The 21,146-nt window shown below is 40.5% G+C and overlaps 1 protein-coding gene across 2 annotated transcripts in view; it reads left to right on the forward strand.

Annotated features, from left to right (window-relative positions):
• The window catches only part of ELOVL2 (ELOVL fatty acid elongase 2), a 53,508-nt gene that overhangs the window by 13,343 nt on the left and 19,019 nt on the right, over positions 1 to 21,146 (forward strand). The window contains exons 2-4 of one of the 2 annotated variants that reach the window (XM_032987753.2): positions 12,910 to 13,071; positions 13,855 to 13,918; positions 19,402 to 19,589. In XM_032987753.2, the coding sequence (XP_032843644.1) occupies positions 12,910 to 13,071; positions 13,855 to 13,918; positions 19,402 to 19,589 (414 nt within the window). The remainder of the gene's footprint in view (positions 1 to 12,909; positions 13,072 to 13,854; positions 13,919 to 19,401; positions 19,590 to 21,146) is intronic. The other variant, XM_032987754.2, reaches the window with a different exon arrangement.

Below are 21,146 nucleotides of genomic sequence, written 5' to 3' on the forward strand. Positions count from 1 at the left end.
GTAAAATTAATTCTGATACTGATCTCTCTTCTCAATGCCTTGTAAAGTCAACAAGAGCTGAACAGACCATTAAGAAAGCAACCGTAACAGAATTAACCTCTCTCTAGAAAAAACTCACTGGGGTTCTTTGCTTGTAACTTAAGGACTTTCCTGCTCCAAAGGAAACTTTCTCTTATTCAAGTCAGGACTGATTCCCAAGGATTGTTGTTTTGCCTGAGAAAGTGATTTATTCACTCAGGCTATTGGAAGGAGGCAGAATTTTTATCTACCCTTTAATTTTTGAATAATTTCATTTTTGTTTATTCCCTCTCAGTCTTACAGTCTTGTCACACCATTGCTGACAGGAATTATACTCCATCTCAGGTCATACTGTCATTTTAAATCTGAGTGTTAGAGCAAATGAAAAATGAGGTCAATAATTGCTACCATTTTCTTGGGAACTGACAGGCCACATCTGAGGTCTCCCTAGAGAAATCTTCTTTAATTACAAGTTAAGCTGATGTTCCCCTGTGTAGCAGGTAGAATTGAGCAGGATTACTTTTAAAAGGATTGCACTGATCTGCTTTGATGACAGTTTCATTTTGAAATTCTGATAACAAGCAAGAGGATGGATTATAAATATATGGTTCTCAGGAGTATACACAACTGACACATACTGCAAATTGGGACACAGCAGCCACCCTTCCTTTCCACTCTTCTTTTAAGGCCAGACAAGTTCTATTTTGAGCACTGTGATTGCCATGCATTATTTTAGCAGTTAATTAATATGACTGTGAAGAATAGAGCAAAAAAAAATTGGAAATTGTAGAAGGGAAATCCTGCAAGCAGTGATTCCAGAAAAGGAATTTTTCATCCTGGAGACAATGTGATACTCAGCCTTTTACAATATAAAACATTGAAAAATGTGTAATAGGCTGAATGCTTTCAAATACTGAAATTATTAATAGAATTTGGGAAACCAAACAAATATTTATGGGTTCTTAAATCACTTTCATTCTAACCCATGCAATTGTAATGCAGAAACCTTCCAAATTCCTTTTACTCATACTTTTAAAAAACAAACAGCTGGTTAATTTTGCAAAAGTGATTTATCTCACAATGATATATGATCTAACAGTAGCATGGCTATTAAAATAAGACTTATGTTATTGTATGTGAGAAATTAATATTTTCTCTGACATGTAGCAGGTTGCATAGTCCAGAAACAAAGACGTATGTCTGAAATAGCTCACATACATACATTGTTTTAATGAAAATTGTTCTGCCTCTTAGGACTTACTCACCCTTGGCATTGGCAGTGCTTCATCCTGATTTGACTCCTGACAGAAGCCATAAAGCAGTTATTCCTCCACCTAGGTCCTTATTCCCACGTGTGGGATGAGCGTGCGTAGCACTGAGCAGAACCACAAGACCAAGTGAAAAAGAGACCTCTTGTTAAACAAAACTAGAAGTCCCAAAGCAGAAGGAGCCACTTCTCCAGAAGTGAAAAGCTTGGAGTATATTGATTCCTCAGCTGAAAACAACTCAAACTCCCATTTCCTACAGGAACACAGCAACCAACAACTGGCAAAACCTGAGAGAAAACTGTTTCTCCAGAGTCTCCTGGCTGTAAGGGCCTGTCATGCAGAACTGAGGGGCTCACAAAGAGCCCACTTCTGATGGCAACCCTCAGAGCCAGGCAATCCAGTTTCAGGAGCTTTACACCAAGTAAAATGCTGCACAACTCACTCAGCAAATGTAACCGCACTGAAGCAATACATGCTGGATTTGGGGTTTTCTTCATGTATTATTACAAATTTGGCAGTACAAGGCAGAACTTGCTATTCCACCTCACTGCAGCTAGAACGTGACATTTTCAGAGAGACATAAAAACTATGATAGTATGTGAAACCTCATAGTACCAAGAGTTAAACCCCAGTCTTTTGGAGGGAGAATAAAAAAAAAAAAAAAAAAAGCAGGGTAATTTTTGTTAGTTAAGAATAGAGAACGAAAACACATACAGAAAAATTTTAGTTTGATCTTCATTCTATATGACAATTTTTTAGAAAGGTGAATGTTAGGAAAGCCCTAAAACAAATTATTTTCTTTTTCTTTCATTGCATTGGGTTATCATCTATTGCACTTCCCAAAACCACCTTATTTGCAAGAAAACCTTTTCATTCCCTAAGCTTTTGTTTTAGAGAAGCATCGCAGCAGCAGCAAGGGTGGCCTGTAGATTCACACTTGTAAAAATCGAGAAGAAAAGTCAGCACTGAGGGTGGGTATTGCAGCTATAGGTAAGGTTGAGATGGATTACAGCTAACGCGGGGTGTGTGTCTGCGCTGGGTTTACGACTGTGAGCAGGACGGAGTGCAGCAGTGAAAGACCGAGCACGGCTGGTCTCCTCGGGTCGGTCTCCCACCCCGAGGTGGCCAGCCGAAGCCTTGCCTGGAGCAGGTCTATGCCCCGTCCTGCTTCTGGAACGCCGAGCCCGGGAGGTGTTTTCCTTCCAGTTCCATCAGAGGCGATTCCCGGAGAGGGCAGGTTCACCCATAACCGTCAGTAACAACAGGCCTCGGCGCAGAAATCAAAGGTGGCCAACCTCTCCGAGAAATGCGTGCTCCACTTGTTTTTGATGGGTCCTGCCAGCTTTCTGTTAGCGTTCAGCACGCTAACCGGGAGCTTGTGACTGTTGCTGTATTTCAGACTGCCCCCTCAGAGGGAACACTGTAGCTGCACAGTGCTGCGTGTGTATTTTTCCACTATAAATGACTTAAGCGTGGCTGGAAACTGGGCCGGGATGCAGAAGGGGGATGGGGAAACATGCTGCTTCTCCCATCATTAAACCCTCTTCTTCTCCTAGCACCCCCCCGCCCCGTCCACTCATTTGCATTAAACTCAGTGATGAAGGTGCATCACTACCAACAGAAAATTCCATCAGGCCCCCGCTTCTTTCAGAAGAAAGGGAGCCCCTAGCACAATGCATGATGTTTTGGGGGGGCAATGAACAAGCTCGCCAAAGGGCTCTGCTTCCCCGGTGTGAGGGGATACGAGTGCCACCTGGATGGCATGGCAAAGCTCTGCCTTTAGTGGGCCACCGTTCCTCTTAATGCTCTCTGTGTATAATACCCTGGGAGCCATAAGATGCCTAAGCATGGGGTTGTTGAGAGCCATGTCCTCTGACTCTTTTGTAGGCACCCAAACCCACACTCGGCAGAGGAGGACATAGAAGCTTCTCAACCTTCAAGCCTCTAAGTCATCTGCTTCCCTTTCCCTGAAGGAAAGCACTTTTATTTAAAATACTGACGATAACACAGGAACAGATACCAAAGGATGGGATTGGATTTCGGCTACTAGTTGCTTTAGGAGAAAATAGGAATTAATTCAGGGCAGGTCTGTGGTAAGTCCCTTCTGGCCTTACTCTTCTGTGGAAGCTTCTAGATCTGCCCATGGGAGATGTTAGTTTGAGACTCTCTGCTGTTTCTCCACCCTCAGCAATGAGGGGGGATGTTTCCCGGGCCCACAGTTCCTATTGCTTTAATATTCCAGACTGGTTTGAGGGTAGAAACACCCACAAAAAGTATCATCAGCACAAGTGGAACTGCATAAAGGTGACATTATTCACCAGAGAGACACAGAGACCACCGTGAAACTTGGTTTATGTGCACATTTGCCAAAAGACCACTTTCTAACTCCCAAAAGAACAGAGATGTTATATCCAGAGGAAAGACTTCTGCTGAACTGCTGCTATCAACTCTGGCAGGGCAGAGACCATTTTAATATTGAGTATGAGCTTGGGATTACGTGAAATAATGAAAAAAAAATGTATACAGAAGAAAATGCACTCTGAAATACTATTCCTGAACATTCAGGGAGCAGCTGGTGGGAGAAACTAATTGAAGAGCCTCACCCTTCCTTACAACAGAGCACATTTAGGGCTTCCTTTCTGCCTGTACTCCAAGAAAAAAGTAGAAGATTTCAAAACTGCCATTGATTAAGTGTATAGTGACCCCACCTCTAAGCCTTCAGGCCCCAAAGAAGCCCCGTCCTTTCAGAGAGAGGGCACATACTTTCCACAGACAAGCTATGGGAGGCAGCACGTAGAGTTCCACTCTCCTTGCTATCAGGCAGCATAAAGAGAAGAAGAGATTTGATGGCAAATTGACTTTCCCTATAAAATTAGCCTAAGAATCTGTAATCTACGTAGTGTCACTGAAGGCACTATGCAGGGTATATCTGGAACCCAACAACACCTCCGCCCCCCAAAAAAATTAGTGGGACAAAAGGAGGAGAGTGTTCCCAGTACAGCAGATCTCTAAGATGAGTCTTTGCAGTCTGCTACAGAGCACGGGTGTGCTGAGGGTGTGATTTTACAGTACGAGACTGCATACTATTGTCCTTATTTTCAAACACCAACAGGCACAAATGCTGCAGGCCTCAATCCAGACTGGAATGAGGAATATGTTTTTTCTGAATCCTCTTTGTGGGTCTCAGAGAGATTCCTGTTCATTTTAAGATTTTTCTACAAACCCAGGCATGATGAATACAGGTTACAGTAAGTGTAATTAATGAAAAAATAATAGCTAGTTGTTTTTTGATTTTTTTTTTTGTTTATTGTTTGTTTTTGTTTTGTTGTTGTCGTGGGGGTTTTTTGTGTGGTTTTTTTTTTTTTTTTAATGACTGTAACTGCAGGATGGAAGCAGCATGCTTTTGTTTCTAGAGGTAAAGCAGAACAGCTTTGAAAATAAAAATAGAGCGAGTGGCTAACATTAAGTCAAAGTAAACCAAGAAAAAGCCCAACAAGCTAGCATTCATGCCTTGACATGACATTTTTCCTTTTCAAAACTGGAGTTTAAATCTGACACATATCAACATCATGACACTAGATTTTTGCTTGGTTGAAACACACATGCTAGGAAACTACTGAGCCCTACAAAAATGCTGGCAAAGCAGGGGTGGATGTGAAGGGAGAAAGAGATGCTGTACAGGGCTGGTTATTGACTTTATTCCTTCAATCGTTGAACCTCTTTTTCAGGGTACCTATGCCCAAAATTTAAAACCCAGCTGCCACATTATGTTGGAGGCTCCTAACGTCTCTAGGTGTTCATGTTTCCAGTAGTAACAGCACCTATATTAATGCATATAACTGTACTGGCTGAGCTCTTAAACCCTGGGAGCATTCTTGAGCCATGCCTTCCTTGCCCTCTCTCCCCTGTGGGAAATGGTTTTCTAACTCCGGATTTGAGATTGCCACACAGACCAGAACTAGGTACTTGTGATGCCACCAACCCCACTGCCTTATCCCCATTAATTCAATGTGTACAGCCCTCACCTGCTATATGGGAGACCAAGCTTCAAACTGCTCTTCTGCATAACTAGAAGTCATATCTCACATTTTTTCTGACTTCCCTAACCACTTAGGCTGGCGCATCCACCTAAATTGCAGAGCGTAGTCAGCCATCACTTAGCATCAAAGAAAGGGGGAAAATTGGAACCGAAGTCCACCATCTCAATATCTGGATTCTAGTCCCCACTAAGACATGCACTGAAGCATTTCTCAGGGAGACGAGCTGAAGTAGAAGAAATAAAGAAAAATAAATTCCAGAGTTAACTGCTAGTCTAAGGCTCATGGCAAACGGGGAATACAAGCCCACCAAGAGATTAGAGAGAGGGCAGGTGTGAAAACCAGTATTACAGGAGCACCTGGCACGACAAGTACCACTTTCTTGCCTTGTCTGGGGAAAGACTTGTGTAGGTACCCAGCTCCAGAAAGAGTCATCGGCTGTAAGTTGTAAGCAGGGGGAAGCAGCCATCTGCTTAGCTACCACCCTCCAGAAAGGGGGTTCCTGTACCCCCAAGCCCATCAGCACAGCACAGGGAGCCTCGTGTAGGGATCTTGGACATCTCCCTTGGGACCGTGGAGCTCACCAAGGCACCTCAGCATCAAGCACCACAACACTACACCCCCACACCTCTTTGGTAAATTTAACTCTTCTTTGCAAGGTATGCTTGAGTATAGAGAACACAGAACTAGAAATCAAGATGAAATTGAAAAAAATCACTTTGCCTGTAGAAGTAGCATCTTTTAGCACACTCCTGGTAACTGAGGCAAGTCAAACGTCCTGCTTCAGGCTTGGTGCAGATATTGCTGGCAGCCTATCCCTTCCTTGCAGGCACCACTAAACCCCATGGTGAATTTCTCTGAACAGAAATAAAGAAAGAGAACCTTTAGACACGAGTACCCTCACTTCAAAATTCCAAAAGCATAGGACAGAGGAGAAACTATATATTTCAGGAAAAAAAATAATCATATTGTTCAAAGTCAAACCACCTAGACAGCCCAAATGCAGTAACTGCTGAAGATAAAACTTCTGGTAAGATTTAATTGTGTCTTTCCATACTTACCAAACTTTACATCCTTCCATTAATTTTCACATCAGAAATCACCAGCTGGTCTTCTTATTGAAAAGGCACTGAGAAGATAACATTGTATTACAGGTAGCGTAACTTGAGCAGCTACCGAGACAAAACCTGTGAGCCTCCCTTTCCCTTGCTGCTACCTTCCCTTTATCTTTTCACCCTCAGTAACACCCTCACGAACTCAGATTCCCCACAGTGACTAAATCAGCACAGGAGAAGGTGTTCAGCACTTTTGGCTGTAATCACTGTTCAAACAGCTGCTTTCAATCCCCCCTGGAGAAAACCAGCCTATTTAATGAATCAGCTCCCCCACCAATTTGCTCTGTCAGATAACAGGCAGGCCTGCAAGCTACCAGCCTCGGGTAGGATGCCAACCTGCAGTCAGTAATTTCCAAATAAACTCAAAAATAACCTTCAGCTGCAAAGCTATTGACCCTTTTGTCACAAAAAGTGCTGAATTTCATAATATCAACTGGAAAGTGTCCAGACATTTGCACATATGCATGCAAGATTTAGCAGTAGAATGGAGTATGTATTGCATAGTATGATAAAATAATAGGAATAAAATTAGATCTGGTTGAAAAACAGTGGAAATCAAATAAATTGTTTGCAGACCAGACATGGCTCTTACTGAAATCTTCTATAAATACTATGTGTTTCTCAGGTATAAGCAATGCTATTCTTTGTTACCCTCAAAGCTGTTCTTGAAGTCCTTTAAATAATTTACTGACCAAAATAACAACATCTTTCTCTCCTGGAATGCTTACAGTCTATTGTGAAAGCCTTTAGAAGAAACAAAACAGGAAGAGAAAATAAATGTATGAAGACCATTCATTTTTTATTTTCTGTGCTAAAGCTGGAACAGTCTTCTTTTGTTTTTTTGCTCCACCATACTGTATTTTTCAGAGAATTTTGCATTACATTAAAAGGTATTATACAGCTTGCATTTCCAAACAAAGATACAGATCTCTCTTTTCTTGGAACTCTAAGAGAATAACTATATCTTTAAATGGAGTCACAAGTAGTTGTTTTTATTAGCTATTTTCTGCAAAATAGGAGCATTACCAAACATTGTTCGCATATTATACGGGCACCCCTCTGGACCTGGACTTCTAGCAAAAATTCCCTTGGTCCAGTACTGCTTAGCTTCAGTCACTTCTATCACACCAAATTACAGGCTTTCATAGGACAGATCCAGTTACAAAATTCCGCTGGTTTCACAATGCTGCTCGTTGGGAAGATTCAGACAGTGAGATTGCTGCACTAGCAAAAATGTCCCGCGTGGGTGCATCTGATGTTGGCAGAAGACCCCTTTAGCCAGCCCAGTTCACTACAGCCAGAGGTCTGTGCTTCTGCTGGGAGCCCTGGCAGCACAGCTGTGCTGATTAAGGCTTTGTCCTGTAGCTAGCCCCTAATCTTGGTCAGCCATCGGAGTGGAGAGAATGTCCCAGAACATGGGACACAGAAATTACCATGTCAAATAAGGAGTCCAGTTTCTGTCTCTTGAAATGATTAATCTGAAATGCTAAAAAAGAAGATCTAAGATAATGAGCTGTCTGCTCCTCTCATGAGCTCACTCCTGCTTGTTCCTACTCTCAGTGAGATTATCTACCAGTGAGTTCCATGTATTAATTATAGATTACATAAAGCTACAGTTTATTATCAACTTCCAGATGTCCTGTCTCCCAATTTCGTTTAATATCTCCCTTGTTATAGCGACACAATACATGGCAACCTCTGGCTCACCTTTCTGACTTCAGCTTCACCTTTCTCTGCTGTCTGTGCATGATAATCTACACATATTTCCCCTACAGAAATAACACACAAATCATAAAAGATAAAGATGATGAAAACCTAAAAGGTGGTCTGAAACAATCTGTGATGAAGAGTTGTCCCCTCCTTGTACACCTTTATTCCAGATTAATTTTAAATGCTCCAAATAATAAAAAACTAAACAATTTATTTTATAAGCAGTTATGCCACAGTCCTGAGTTTGAACTTTGACTTCCTTTTGCTTTATTTCATCTCCCATTTCAGCCATTCTGGAGCCAACACTACAGTTTTCCAAAACTTCTTAATATTTGTATATTTAAATAGATGCAGGCATCTAAAATTAGTTTCTTTAAACATGTTGATAAATTCAGTTTAATTCCAGTACTGCTCAGTCACTGACTATTTATGGAGCAAATATCTTCAAGGAAATAAGGAAAAGTTGCCATCTAAATAATAAAAATCACCATACAGTCAATATATGTACTTTCTATCATAGTTTTTTCAAATATCACATTTGCTTCCAGGACATGTATTAGAGAGCAGAGGTTGGCACCCATTTCTGGTTTTTGTTTGAAGCCTGAAATGAGATCACTTTTTATACAAAGTAAAATTTCTGTATAGCTGTGTAAGAATAAGCAGCAAATTATCTTGGATTTTTGAGATACTGAATGACATTCAAGACTTTTACATGGAAAAAAAAAAAAAAAAAAAGCCTATACAAAAGTTTCCCAGATAGCATAAGTAAGATTAAATGCAGTTTACTCATCTGTAGGAAGTTTATTTCAGAAAGCCATTTAAAATCGGCATAAACAAACAAAAAGCCTCACAAACATACCTCATCATGTGTGCCTATATTCAGTAATTGCCTTTTATTTGTCTTTTAATCACAGTCATTGTCTGTAACAGTACTTTATGCACATGAAGAACATTTTGAATATGACTTTCTCACCCCAGATCAGAAAAGCCTGGTATCACTGTCTCTGAATTTGAAGAACCCTTTAATTTTAGAATATCCATCCTTAGAATAACACAGGTTATGGAGACCCCATGCCTGTGGGCAAATTCCCCTTCTGAAGGGTTTGTGACTGCAGCCACAAGGACCTAGGACTTTCGGTGGGCTCCCTAGCCTGTTGGTAGTCATTCCTGTTCCCAAAGGATCAAACAAGTTACTTTGGCTGTAAATTTCTTGTTTCTAGACTGCAGTATTAATTCCCTACAGTGGTAGTTGAGAGAATTTTTAAGATTGCCACTGAGAACACTAGCTGGCAGGAACATATCCATCCACTTGCTTCTGTAAAAGAGAGCAGTTTTCATGTTCATATTGGATCCAGGTAGCCTGGTTTATATAGCTATATAAAGAGAAAATTAAATAACTTGAGGCAGTGTTTTCGGTGGGCAGTAGATAATGCCTAATGATAGATCATTGATATTTTGAGAAATCAAAGGTATTTTGGACTAATCAAATGTATTTTGATACCTGCACTGTTTAGATAGCATGTATATAATTTTTGCATAGCTTATATTACTTTTATTAAAGCTATAAGGAAACCAGTAGACATTGGTCTCCCAGTGAAGACTAACACTAAGCAAAGATATAATAAGCATAGGATAAGAAGTTATCTTGTTTTTCCATACCTGCTGATTTTGAAATAGTGTTTTAAGTGCAATCAGCATGACAACAGTAATTCACATATTCACACCATGCTACTCATCCACTTCTTTCCATTTCTGTTGCAAAAATATTGAAATTCATTAGAGATCACTATGTAGCTTTATCCTCATTGGTTTTATGCTCTCTCGCCATCTTTCCATTTGGGTGATTTTATTTGCTCAGATAACGTCTTTTTCGTAGATGTAAGTAAATAGATCTTCCTCAAGTCAGTCCGAAATCCTGCCAAACTGCTAGCATTGCCAATGCCCAGAGCAATGTCCTGTACAACAGAAGGAAAAACATGAAATACATGTTAATCTTTAGCCTTGTAACTCAAATATCATCATTGATAAAGAGTATTACAGTGATTTGGTAGAGAGGAGTGAGTTGTCTGAGCATGTGGTTTTGTTCAGGCTGGTTTTATTTGCTTTTCTTTAGAAACACAACAGATCATGTTGAGTAAGACAATTGCATCTAATCTGCCCACAGGAACTATTAAGGACATGTTCTAAAACCCAGAAATACAGTATGGTCTCTTGTTGCAGTGTTGACATGAAGGTGACAAGACTAATCACACAAAATGACCTACCTTTTTTAAAGTAAGAACTATTTTTTTTCCAAGCAATTAGTACTAGCATTAGGTATATAATGCATTGTCTTTAACAACCTTGTAAATCTATATCTTGTAAATCTCTATTTTTGTTCCTGTAAACTAAGATAAACTGCAAAAAACTAACAGGGAGCCAAATGCTGGGGCATTCTTAAGAAGTGTATTTGTTTCTTCTGCTGCACCTCCTAGAAAAATTTCTACTCTCAAATTACCAATGAAAGCAAACCAGGCACTGAATTTATCTAGTGCTAATTAAGATAGACCAGAGCAGGATTGGAAGCTGATAGAAGTCTCCATTGTGTCATTTAAGTACATTCATAAGGAGGTAGATTTAACTTTAGACTGGCTCATCTACTCAGCATGCTGTCTGCTCATCCTAGCCACGTGTAAGAGGTCAACTTTCACAAGTTGGATCAATGAAAACAGTAACCTATGCAAAAAGCAATCTTCGTATATTTTGCAGAAGACACCAAGTTGGGTGTGAGTGTTGATCTGCCTGAGGCTAGGAAGGCTCTACAGAGGGGTCTGGACAGGCTGGATCGATGGGCCGAGGCCGATTTTAAGAGGTTTAACAAGGCCCAGTGCCGGGTCCTGCACTTGGGTCACAACAACCCCACGCAGCACTGCAGGTTTGGGGCAGAGCGGCTGGAAATCTGCCTGGTGGGAAAGGACCTGGGGGTGGTGGTCAACAGCCGGCTGAATATGAGCTGGCCGTGTGCCCGGGTGGCCAAGATGGCCAGTGGCATCCTGGCTTGTATCAGCAATAGTGTGGCCAGCAGGACCAGGGCAGGGATCGTCCCCTGGACTCGGCACTGGTGAGGCCGCACCTCGAGTGCTGGGTTCAGGTTCGGGCCCCTCACTACAAGAAAGACATTGAGGTGCTGGAGCGTGTCCAGAGAAGGGCAACGGAGCTGGTGAAGGGTCTGGAGCACAGTTCTTATGGGGAGCAGCTGAAGGAATTGGGCACGTTTAGCCTGGAGAAAATGAGGCTGAGGGGAGTCCTTATTGCTCTCCACAACTGCCCGAAAGGAGGTTGTAGCGAGGTGGGGGTCGGTCTCTTCCCCCAAGTAACAGGAGATAGGACAAGAGGAAACGTCCTCAAGTTGCATCAAGGGAGGTTTATATTGGATGTTAGGAGAAATTTCTTCACCAAAAGGGTTGTCAAGTATTGCCACAGGCTGCCGAAGGAAGTGACTGAGTCACCATCCCTGGTATTTGAAAGATGTGTAGACCTGGTGCTTAGGGGCATAGTTTAGTGGGAGGCTTGGCAGTGTTATGTTTATGACTGGACTTGATGATCTTAAACATCTTTTCCAGCCTAAATGATTGTAAAATTCTATAATTTTTTTTAAGTCTTTGTTCTGCTCTTTCTCCTTAATAATTATTCTACAATTCTAATTCCTCCACTGAACTGTTAGAAGAATTCAGTCCCTAATTTCCATTTCAATGCAGAAGAGAGTAGATTTGTCTCAGTATTTTAATATAAAAGGAATACACATGGTTTATTATTTTGTTCTTGACATGTAAGATTTGTTTATATAATGTAAGCATGAAAACAAGTAGTTTTGCATGCTCATTCCCACAGGTCACTTGAACCCACTGAAGTATTTTTTCCAAATCAGTCTATTAAGTCTAACCTCAACACCATCAAGCACAGGAGTAGCTCTGTTTCAAATTAATGCAGCAGGTAGGCACATCACAGACAAACAGCAGTGTGGCATTCCCCAAATGGCAGTATCTTTGTCATGAAATAACAGCAGAAAAACTGCATAGCTCAAGAATGTAAAAACAGAAGCAGATCTTTTACACAGGTCCGGCACCTGGAAACAGAGTCACCTCCTACAACAGAAGCCATCCTTAGGCTGCTAAGGAAATTGTCTGAAATTGAGAAAATGCCTCTCTCCGGAGACAGTGGTCAGGACTCTTTCTTAAAAGCTAGTTTAGTTTCCTCAGTGCTGAGAAGTATGAGAAATCTTTTTGGATCGTGAATCACCAGTTTCATTCTCTCATTTTTCAGAGCAAGTCCTCTTTTTTTTTTTTTTTCAAAAATATATATACTTTTAGTTTTGGAGGTTTTGTTGGGTTTTTCATTAAGATAAGATGAACAGAACAGCATCTTGTGGAGACATTTACAGCCTAGAATGCTGCAAAACCTTTTGCTGCCACATATTCACACAAAATCTGTCCACTTTGAACATCCTGAGGACAAAAATGTAAGAGAAGAAGAAACACAAGGGGCTTGGGAGTGCCAGGAGCTTCTCCCTGCCCAGACCACGACCCAGCCCCAGCAGGGGAATGCAGAGTCTGGTGCTGGAACCCCCAGGGTGTAAATGTGGTTCTTCACCAGGCAGATCTGCTAACAGTGACCTCAGCCCAGGCTGATGTGGTAATATCTGGCATTCAAAGGTGCACAGAGACCCTTGGCAGCTCTTGCCCTGCCGAGATGCTCAGCCTCACTCTGTGTCTTTCTCCTCAGCTTGGCTGCATTTGCTCAGTGCTGAAATTCATTCATCAAGCACAGCAGGGCATTGTTGGAAGGAGCAGAGGAAGAACCTGGCTGACCCCAGGCTTGTGGCAAAGAGTTGTCCAAGAACCGGCATGCAGGAAGCTGCTGCCCAGAATTGGAGTCTGGGAAGAAGTATTTTGGAGAGGCCACCACGTCCATCTGAGGGAAGGACTTTGTTGATCATGGCTCAGTTCCCAACTCGGTCACAAACAGACACAAACTTTCTAAACCTGCCAGATTAGCAGCTTCGTTGACTGAGACCTCAAAACACATGTCTCTGTAACGTAACCCTCCTCTTCCTCCCTCCCCACATGGCCTGAACTTCATTATTAGAGGTCTGGGTTCTCTTGCAGACTTTTTTTAGGAACTCAGTGCCTGGTTTAGAGAAATCTCAGTTGGCTCACCCCAAAGGTTTCCTTCTTTAAGAGTAAAGCATCGAGATATTCAGTTGACACGCTGTCACTAGGCTGGTTGCAACCAGGCAGCTTTTTGAAGCTTACTAAAGGAATTGCCAGCTCCTCTCTACAAAAAAAACAAAAAAACCCACATCAGTTGAGGATTCGTAACAAAAACAAACAAAAAAAGCATTTTTATTAGAGTGAAAAGGACATTCATCACAGGTGTGTTTGCTGTGATATCTGTTCTTTTTCATTTGTAAAACCTTAATTTCCCTTCCTAAAGAGTTCTGGTTTGGGCAGTTTCCAGTAACAAGGTCTCTATTGTTATCTAGACCACAATCTGCCCCAGATTAATTTTTAAAGAGGTTTGGGTTTTTTCAGTAGACATGATGTTGTGCACTTGAGAAATACTTGAGCATGACATGCTCTTTGATAGTTTATTGGGTTTTTAAAATTGTATTCTCTATGCAAGACATGAGATAATGTCTTTGTCACATATCCTTTTTATATTTTTTAGGAGCACCTGAGAGCTTTTGACCATGAAGTAAATGCGTTTGTGGACTATATGTTTGGACCTCGAGGTAAGATGCTTCACCTATAGTCCTTTTAGGAAATAATACTTATCCAGATTACCACTCAAAAATATTCTAATAAATAGAAGCAGTTAAAATCTTCTATGTGAACAATTTCTTATTGAAAAATGTGGACTAGGCAGAATCAGAGTATTTACAGGAACACTGACCATAACTGTAGGAAATCTATCAATGTGCTGCATTTATAGAAAGCCAATAGATTTCTGTTCTGACATAATATTATCTGTAATACAAATTAAGACCAATCATACATCATAGTGAAGGTAAAAGGAGAAATGAAACTGAATTTTTTTTTTTTTGAAACTTTAAAAAAATTCACTAGATTTAAAAGCTGTTTGTTTCTGAGAATATAAAAGGATTTGTTTTACATCCTAATGTAGATAAAAAAAATGGAAAGCCTGTATTTTTCTGAAAGTCAAAGATCTGTTTTGGGACTGATTCTCGTCCATAATACAGTTATTGTTTGGTCCAGCTACCTATCAAATAACCTAATTCAGGAGGATGCTCAGAGCAAAAACAAGAAAGGGTTTTTAGCACTCTGCAGGATCACATCCAAAATTTCAGTAAACCAATGAGATGGGGTCAGAGAACAGATGCATCTTCCTACTTCCTAGTCTTGCTTCTCAAAGCACTTTGGACAAGAATAACTTGAATAACTGTAGCTTGGAGGAGCCTCATGCTTTGTCAGGACTGAAACAATTAATAGTCTAAAAAAAAACCCACCCCAAAACGTGAAATAGGACTGCAAAAAGAGAAAGGTTATGTCAAGGAGAGGACAGAGCACCAAAATCAAGGCTGAGAGCCAAGCAAGTAGAGGAAAAGAGTAACAGGAACTTAAACAACACACCTTTCAGAGAAGGTCCTTATAAGGCCACCTTGCTGCTGATAGTGCTGGGCTTAAACATTCAATTTCAGGAATAGCCTTGCAAACTTTCCCCTGTGGTTAAATCCAGAACTGCTGCCCATGTGGAGGGATGTATACTTACATATTCTCATTTTGTTCCAAAAATGTCCTCCAGATCCCAGAAACAGTTCTTGCTTAATTAGGAGGGTAACGGAAGGAAAGCTGTGGCATTCATAAAACCAATAAATTCTCATTTTTCTTAGCTAGCTGGCTGGCTACAAAATCTTTTCCATCATCTCTGCAGTAGATGTGAGGCTTGAAATAAAGATTTCTGGTGAAGAAACACTGAACAGCTTGGGAAATATAGATGTGATTAAAACAGAATGAGATTTGTAATGGCTTCTACAATAGTGCATTTCAATATTAACAAAAAAATGTGATCACAAGCATTAAAGTACTATTTTTTTTTTTTTTTTCCAAGTGGACATGATGTTCTCCTCCATTCCTTTTTCCTCATTGGTCCAGAACAAATTGTTTAAAGGAATGAACTGTAGTTAATCAAATGCAGAATACCACACAGATCCCTTTGGGCTTTTAGAAAGCCCTTTAGTTAAACAAGTATTATTTGTATTCCTTGCCAAGTACATCACCATCCTTTTCCAGACATTAACGCTGAAGATAACATTTTCTTGTCCGTGCCTCTTCACTATGATCTTGAATTTAACACAGTATCATACATTTCGCGAATAACATAGTTCCCTCCAATGTGTTTATACACATAAATAATTTGCAATAAACTGCAAACAGTTTTAAATTGGATAGAATGACCCCACAAATGAAAGTCCAATACATTCTTGAGAGCTTACCCAAATGTCCAAAACCAACAAACCATTCCGCTTCTTTCCACCAATTTTCATCCACAGTGCACATTTTATTCAGCATCAAGATGGCTTAAAAGGACAGATAACAGTGCTTTATTCTATTTATTCTATTTATTGATTTTTAAATCAATCCTATATTTATGGTTTATGTTTTAGGTAGTAACTCCTGAAACACCGGTATCACTCTACTGGTTTTAGTCATCATTGCCAGATGTGGCCGAGGGCACAAGAAGAGGCAGAAAGCCACACGCTAGTTCCTGGAGGCAATCTCTGCTCATGTTGGTTGTACCAGGTTAACACAAGCTGCAGTACTGCACTACTAGAATTAAGGGGCATACTATCAGAGATCTGAATCTGATTTATATGTAGGCATATTTTGTGCCTTTGTTCACTGGTACCAGCTGGACTTTGTACACAAATTTACCTCAGTGTTTGCTTTTGAACTAGCAGACCAAGTCCTCTGAAGCAGGGAATAGAAGCCATATACATTCCATTAGTTGCATCTCTTAATAAGAAGTGGTCTTACGATTTAGTGTTGGTGCATATTTTTCTGGACAGGAGATTATCTAGGCTCAAGGCAAAATGAGAAACAGTGAAATAGCTATATTATTTTGTAAGAGAGCATTTTCCCAGGATCACCTTCACCTGTAGAGTGTTGTTTGGTATTACACAAAATTAAGGAACACTGAACTGCAGGAAAAAAAAATGTATTTAATTGATTGCTTGTTTTATCTGTGAAAGAAACAGAGGTGGTCTAGAATAGATATATTTTAATAAAGTTATGATAAAGTAATAAGCACTCCTCAATTGAATATGAAGAGTAGCAAGGCACTGGTGTAAATACATCTACCCCTTGCACCTAAAAAGGTCTGAATCTACTCAGACACCAGCTAGCCAAAGCTGTATGGAAACCTGAATCAAAATGTTTCTAAACCTCACTGATAAAAGCCTGATACCTTTAAAGAGCCTGGGAGGCCTGTCACTCATTTCAAAGGAGCCAAGATTTCGCCCCCAGGGTCTGGCATATCATGGCCGGTGACTGTGAATGAGCTTATTCATGGAGCGATCAGAGCTTGTGGGCGCCTGCTCCTTCCCCTGCTGTAGCCCAGCGTTTTCACACTGTGGCTTTATTCTGTGCCTGGGTCTCAAATGCAGATGCTGTGTGGGTTCAACATTGTAAAAATAATCCCTTCTCCTAGTGACAGCGTACCTTCATATTACTTGAACATGGAGATCAAACCATCAATCAACAAAAATGCTTTTGATCTCTCCTTCTTCCAATAACTTTTTTTGACATACACCCTCTTTCCTCTCTCTTCCTGCGACATAAAACCCTCCCTTTTCTTGTCATTCAGGGATAAGTGTAAGTGGAAACAAAATAGTCACATTCCTTGGCTGCCGCTTATAAATTGCTTTCTGCCAATTAACTGTCTTACCCTTCAAGGTACCAAGGTTGAGGTGGAAAATAATCAGTAAGGGTACACATTGTAATAATTTCTCTTGAAAGGGAAATAGCATAGATCTTAAAAGTACTCAACATGCTGACCTGAACAAGCACACAAGTTCTGCTTTTGTATGGATCAGCCCATGCGCTTGTGGCCACTCACAGCAGAGTGAAAACTTCCCAAGGGCGTACTGGGGCAGTGCTTAGTGCTGTTTAGTTTAATTTGTATTCTCATCTCTTCCAATTACTTCTCCTCTTTGAGCAAACATGCTGTTTCATTATCTACTGATGCCAGTTGGCCTTTGTGCAAATAACCTTTATGCACCAAGTGTTGCAATCCTCGGAGGGGAGATCCTTCTTTAGATATGAGCCTTGCTGACATGACTGCTTTCTACATCTTCATTTAGGATACCAATTAAATACATTAAATCCTTATGCTCCTAAAACATACACTAGACCAACACTTACACATACAACCTTTACCTGCCTTATGACTCGTGTCCTCTTTAGAGCCCTCAGAGGAGGAGAACCTGTTTGGAGACCACATGGGATCAGAATCCCTTCAAAAACATCCATTCCAGAGCTTCACACACGGCTTGTGAACTTTAAGAGGGCTGTTGGAAGCGTTTTACTCTCACACTGAGATGATCTTAAATAGACTTTGAGATCTGAAGACAGAAAACAGGCATTTTATCTTGGTAATGCACAGCAAAGCAAGGCTACTCTAAAAGAAGGATGGTGCTTTGTTAGAGATGGTTCTGCTGTCATGACCGCTTCAGTCCTACACTTCTCCTCTCCTAGAGGTTTTTGAGACTCAAGAAGGGAGAATCAGAACCAGGAAAGCACTGGACTTCCACAGTAACTTAGGTGTGGTTGAAAGTCTTTTCTGCAAAAGAGCTAACGTCCCACGCAGAGCCCAGATTTGACAGATCAATGTTACAGCCACTGCAATGGAAGAAAGGTGGGAAGTAGAAGGAGACTGCAATGAGAAAGCAAGCTGATGTTTGTAGCCCTGTTCATAAGTAGATTTTTCTAACTCACTTAAAACCTCACCTTACGTATACCCGTATGCAAATATTTCTGAGGAAAGAACAGTTGGAAAGAATACAGTACAGCAAAATCACAATTGGCGACAGTTTGTTAATGCTTTGGCACATTTGGTTTGTGCATCATCCATTACTCAGACCTTTCCAAATTCAACGCAGGTGGAAAAATAGTAAAATGTTTTTTCATGCACTGTGAAAATCTTCATTTTTTTTTTTAATTATTTTACAATTTTTAACAAAATTTTGTTTTTTGTAAAAAATAAACTAAGCAATTTAAACCAGTTTCTAACATCAGAAAGAACAACTGTGACCTGCCCAATAGATTCTTATTGACTTATTTCTTCACTTACTCCATAAACTGTGACAGATTTAGAACAACCTTTCTGAAAAACTAACCATGATTCCCATTGTTCTTTTCTTAGATAAATGTCTGAAGACTGTTACTGTGGAAAATTAAGTTTTGCTCCATCTTGAAAAAAACCCCACCACACTCCTTTCCCTTGTGACATCCTATTGCTCATAGGACAGTGAAGTGGTGCTTCCAGACTGGCATATAGGATTAGGCTTTGGTCATATACATTGAACTATCTGATTACTGCCAATGGGATTTCTTGTGTGAATAAGGCAAGCAGGATTTGACCTTGATATTTAATTTCAGTACCATAGAAATGGGACAAACTATGAGAAAGCAAGCCCTTGCCTTGCCAAATACCTTTGATAACCATCAAAATAAACATTTGACATTTATTTTTCATATTTAATGTTTTTCGAAAAATCCTCCCCTTGTATAAATGTTTTCTAACAAATGTTATATTCCTTCATACTCATATAGCAAATACATAATTAAAATAATATATGAACTGGCAACTTTGCATGCATACTTTGTATTTAATACTCTCTGCAAACTGTGCGTTGAGCTGATTAAGATACAATTTAATTAAATATTAAGTTAAAACATTAAATTAAATATTAAAAAACATATAGGAATGTTTTCTTCTTTTCATTTTCTCTTTCCTGTTAAAATGAGATTTAAGTGACCTTAAATTACTAGGGAATTTCATTTAGTTTTCAGCACACATTCTCTGAATTAGTGTGCAGTTTTGGGGAGGTAAAAGCAATGGATCACTCTTGCAAGCAAAGCACGGCAGATTCTCTCTCACACTTCCAGCAGAATTTTTCCATGATGTGATCTGCCCTATTTTAGCAATATTTTGCCATTGCTTCCTTAATTGCCTGCTGCTTGTGTTTCTTTCCAGATGCCAGGGTTAGAGGATGGTTCCTTCTGGACTCTTACCTTCCCACATTTTTCCTTACCGGAGCATACCTCCTCTGCATATGGCTGGGCAACAAGTTCATGAAGGACAGGCCTCCTTTCTCTCTCAGGGCTCACCTCATTGTATATAACCTTGGGATTACACTGCTCTCCTTGTACATGCTCATAGAGGTAAGTGTTCTTGCATGCAGCACATCTGAGAAAGGTGAGAAATACAGAGTGTTTAGCAGAAATATCTTAGCAACAGATAGTTTTGCTAGGAAATGTAACTTCAATGGCAAAGTAAGTTTAAGTTCAAGAAAAGTCCCTTAGCAATTGGACAGTGAGTTGTATAGCACCTTGTCAGCTTAGATCTCGGCATGTTTTAACTGTCCTTCCCGAGCTACAGTCCTCCCCTGGGGACAGCTGACTGCTACCAGGACAGTGTCCACAAGTGTGGATTTGAATCTGCAGCAGCCACTCAGTTCAAACATGCCTACACCTCATTCTTCAGCACCCATGAATATACCCATGGATTGCCTTTTATTTGTTACTGTCTATGGAATTATTTTTTTTATGTACAGACGCCCGTGCTTAAATGTGAACAGATTTACAGAGTGGAGTAAGTACTGATTTATTTATGGCATTGGCAATTCAATGTTAATTTTCTACTCTCTTGGCTAAGAAGCTTTCCTCATATAGTCAGACAGTAAGAGACAGATGTTAAAAACCTGCCACTTCAGCCAAAAGCAAGTGCTGTGGGACGACTTGAAGGCTGAATATGGTTACACAGATTATTTCCCAAGTACTTATCAGGAAAGAACATACAGAAATCAGGATCCGTTCAGAACCAGAAGAGAAGTTTGAATGCATCTGAAAATTTTGCACCAGCAGAGGACTCAGAGAGTGCTCTTCAGCAGAGACATGTGTGTTTTCACCTCCCCAGTGGGGAGCAGAAGCCAAAAGTCACTATTTTTATATTATTTGGGAGCTCTCCATTCTCAGGCTTGTGATAATTGAGGTACTTTTAATATTAAACTGTTAACATCCATCACTTGTGGCCCTAAAAGACAAAAACCACAAAACATTTTCTGGCTTGGCTTAAAAAGTGACCCTGGGCATGAGAAGCCCTGGATGAAGGATGTGCTCGATTTCATGGTGTGACCTGCAGAGGTGTGAGCTGACATTGCTGCCCTGCCTGCACAGCCTCACAGCATTTCTTTCTCCCCAGGCTCCCGGCCACAACAGCAGTTTCCACGAGAAAAACAAGGACTGACTGTTCTGTCAGCCAGACAAGAAACTTTGCAGAAGCCAAACAGGGCCCCAAAGATTTCAAGTTTTAAACTAATTTGAGCTAAACACCAGGTGACCGGCCTGGTCAAAAGGCTGAACGGGAGTTTAGGTTCATGCCTTTTTTCAATGGACCGATTGTGCTACACTGAGCTTCATCCTGGGTAGAGCTCCAAGGGGCTCCAGCAGTGGCTGTGGGCGTCTGAGTGCACAGGATCAGGCCTGGAGCAAAGGAGAAACCAGCACAATTGCTGGCAGGTTTGTTGATTGTCCATACTGATTGTGCTCCAGAATTTAAATTAGCACTTTGATGTTTAAATCCCCATTTTGCTTGAAGACATACAGATAACTGTCTTCAGTAGCAGGACTCAGCAAAAAAGGATTAATTGAATAGGAAAAGAAAATACTGCTCCATTCCCCTTGCGGGCTGATTTGGCCTCCCACAAGTAAATGTGTGAA

This window comes from Tyto alba, unplaced genomic scaffold, assembly GCF_018691265.1.
Source record: "Tyto alba isolate M040663 unplaced genomic scaffold, T.alba_DEE_v4.0 Super-Scaffold_48, whole genome shotgun sequence".
In the NCBI taxonomy this organism is placed as follows: domain Eukaryota; kingdom Metazoa; phylum Chordata; class Aves; order Strigiformes; family Tytonidae; genus Tyto; species Tyto alba.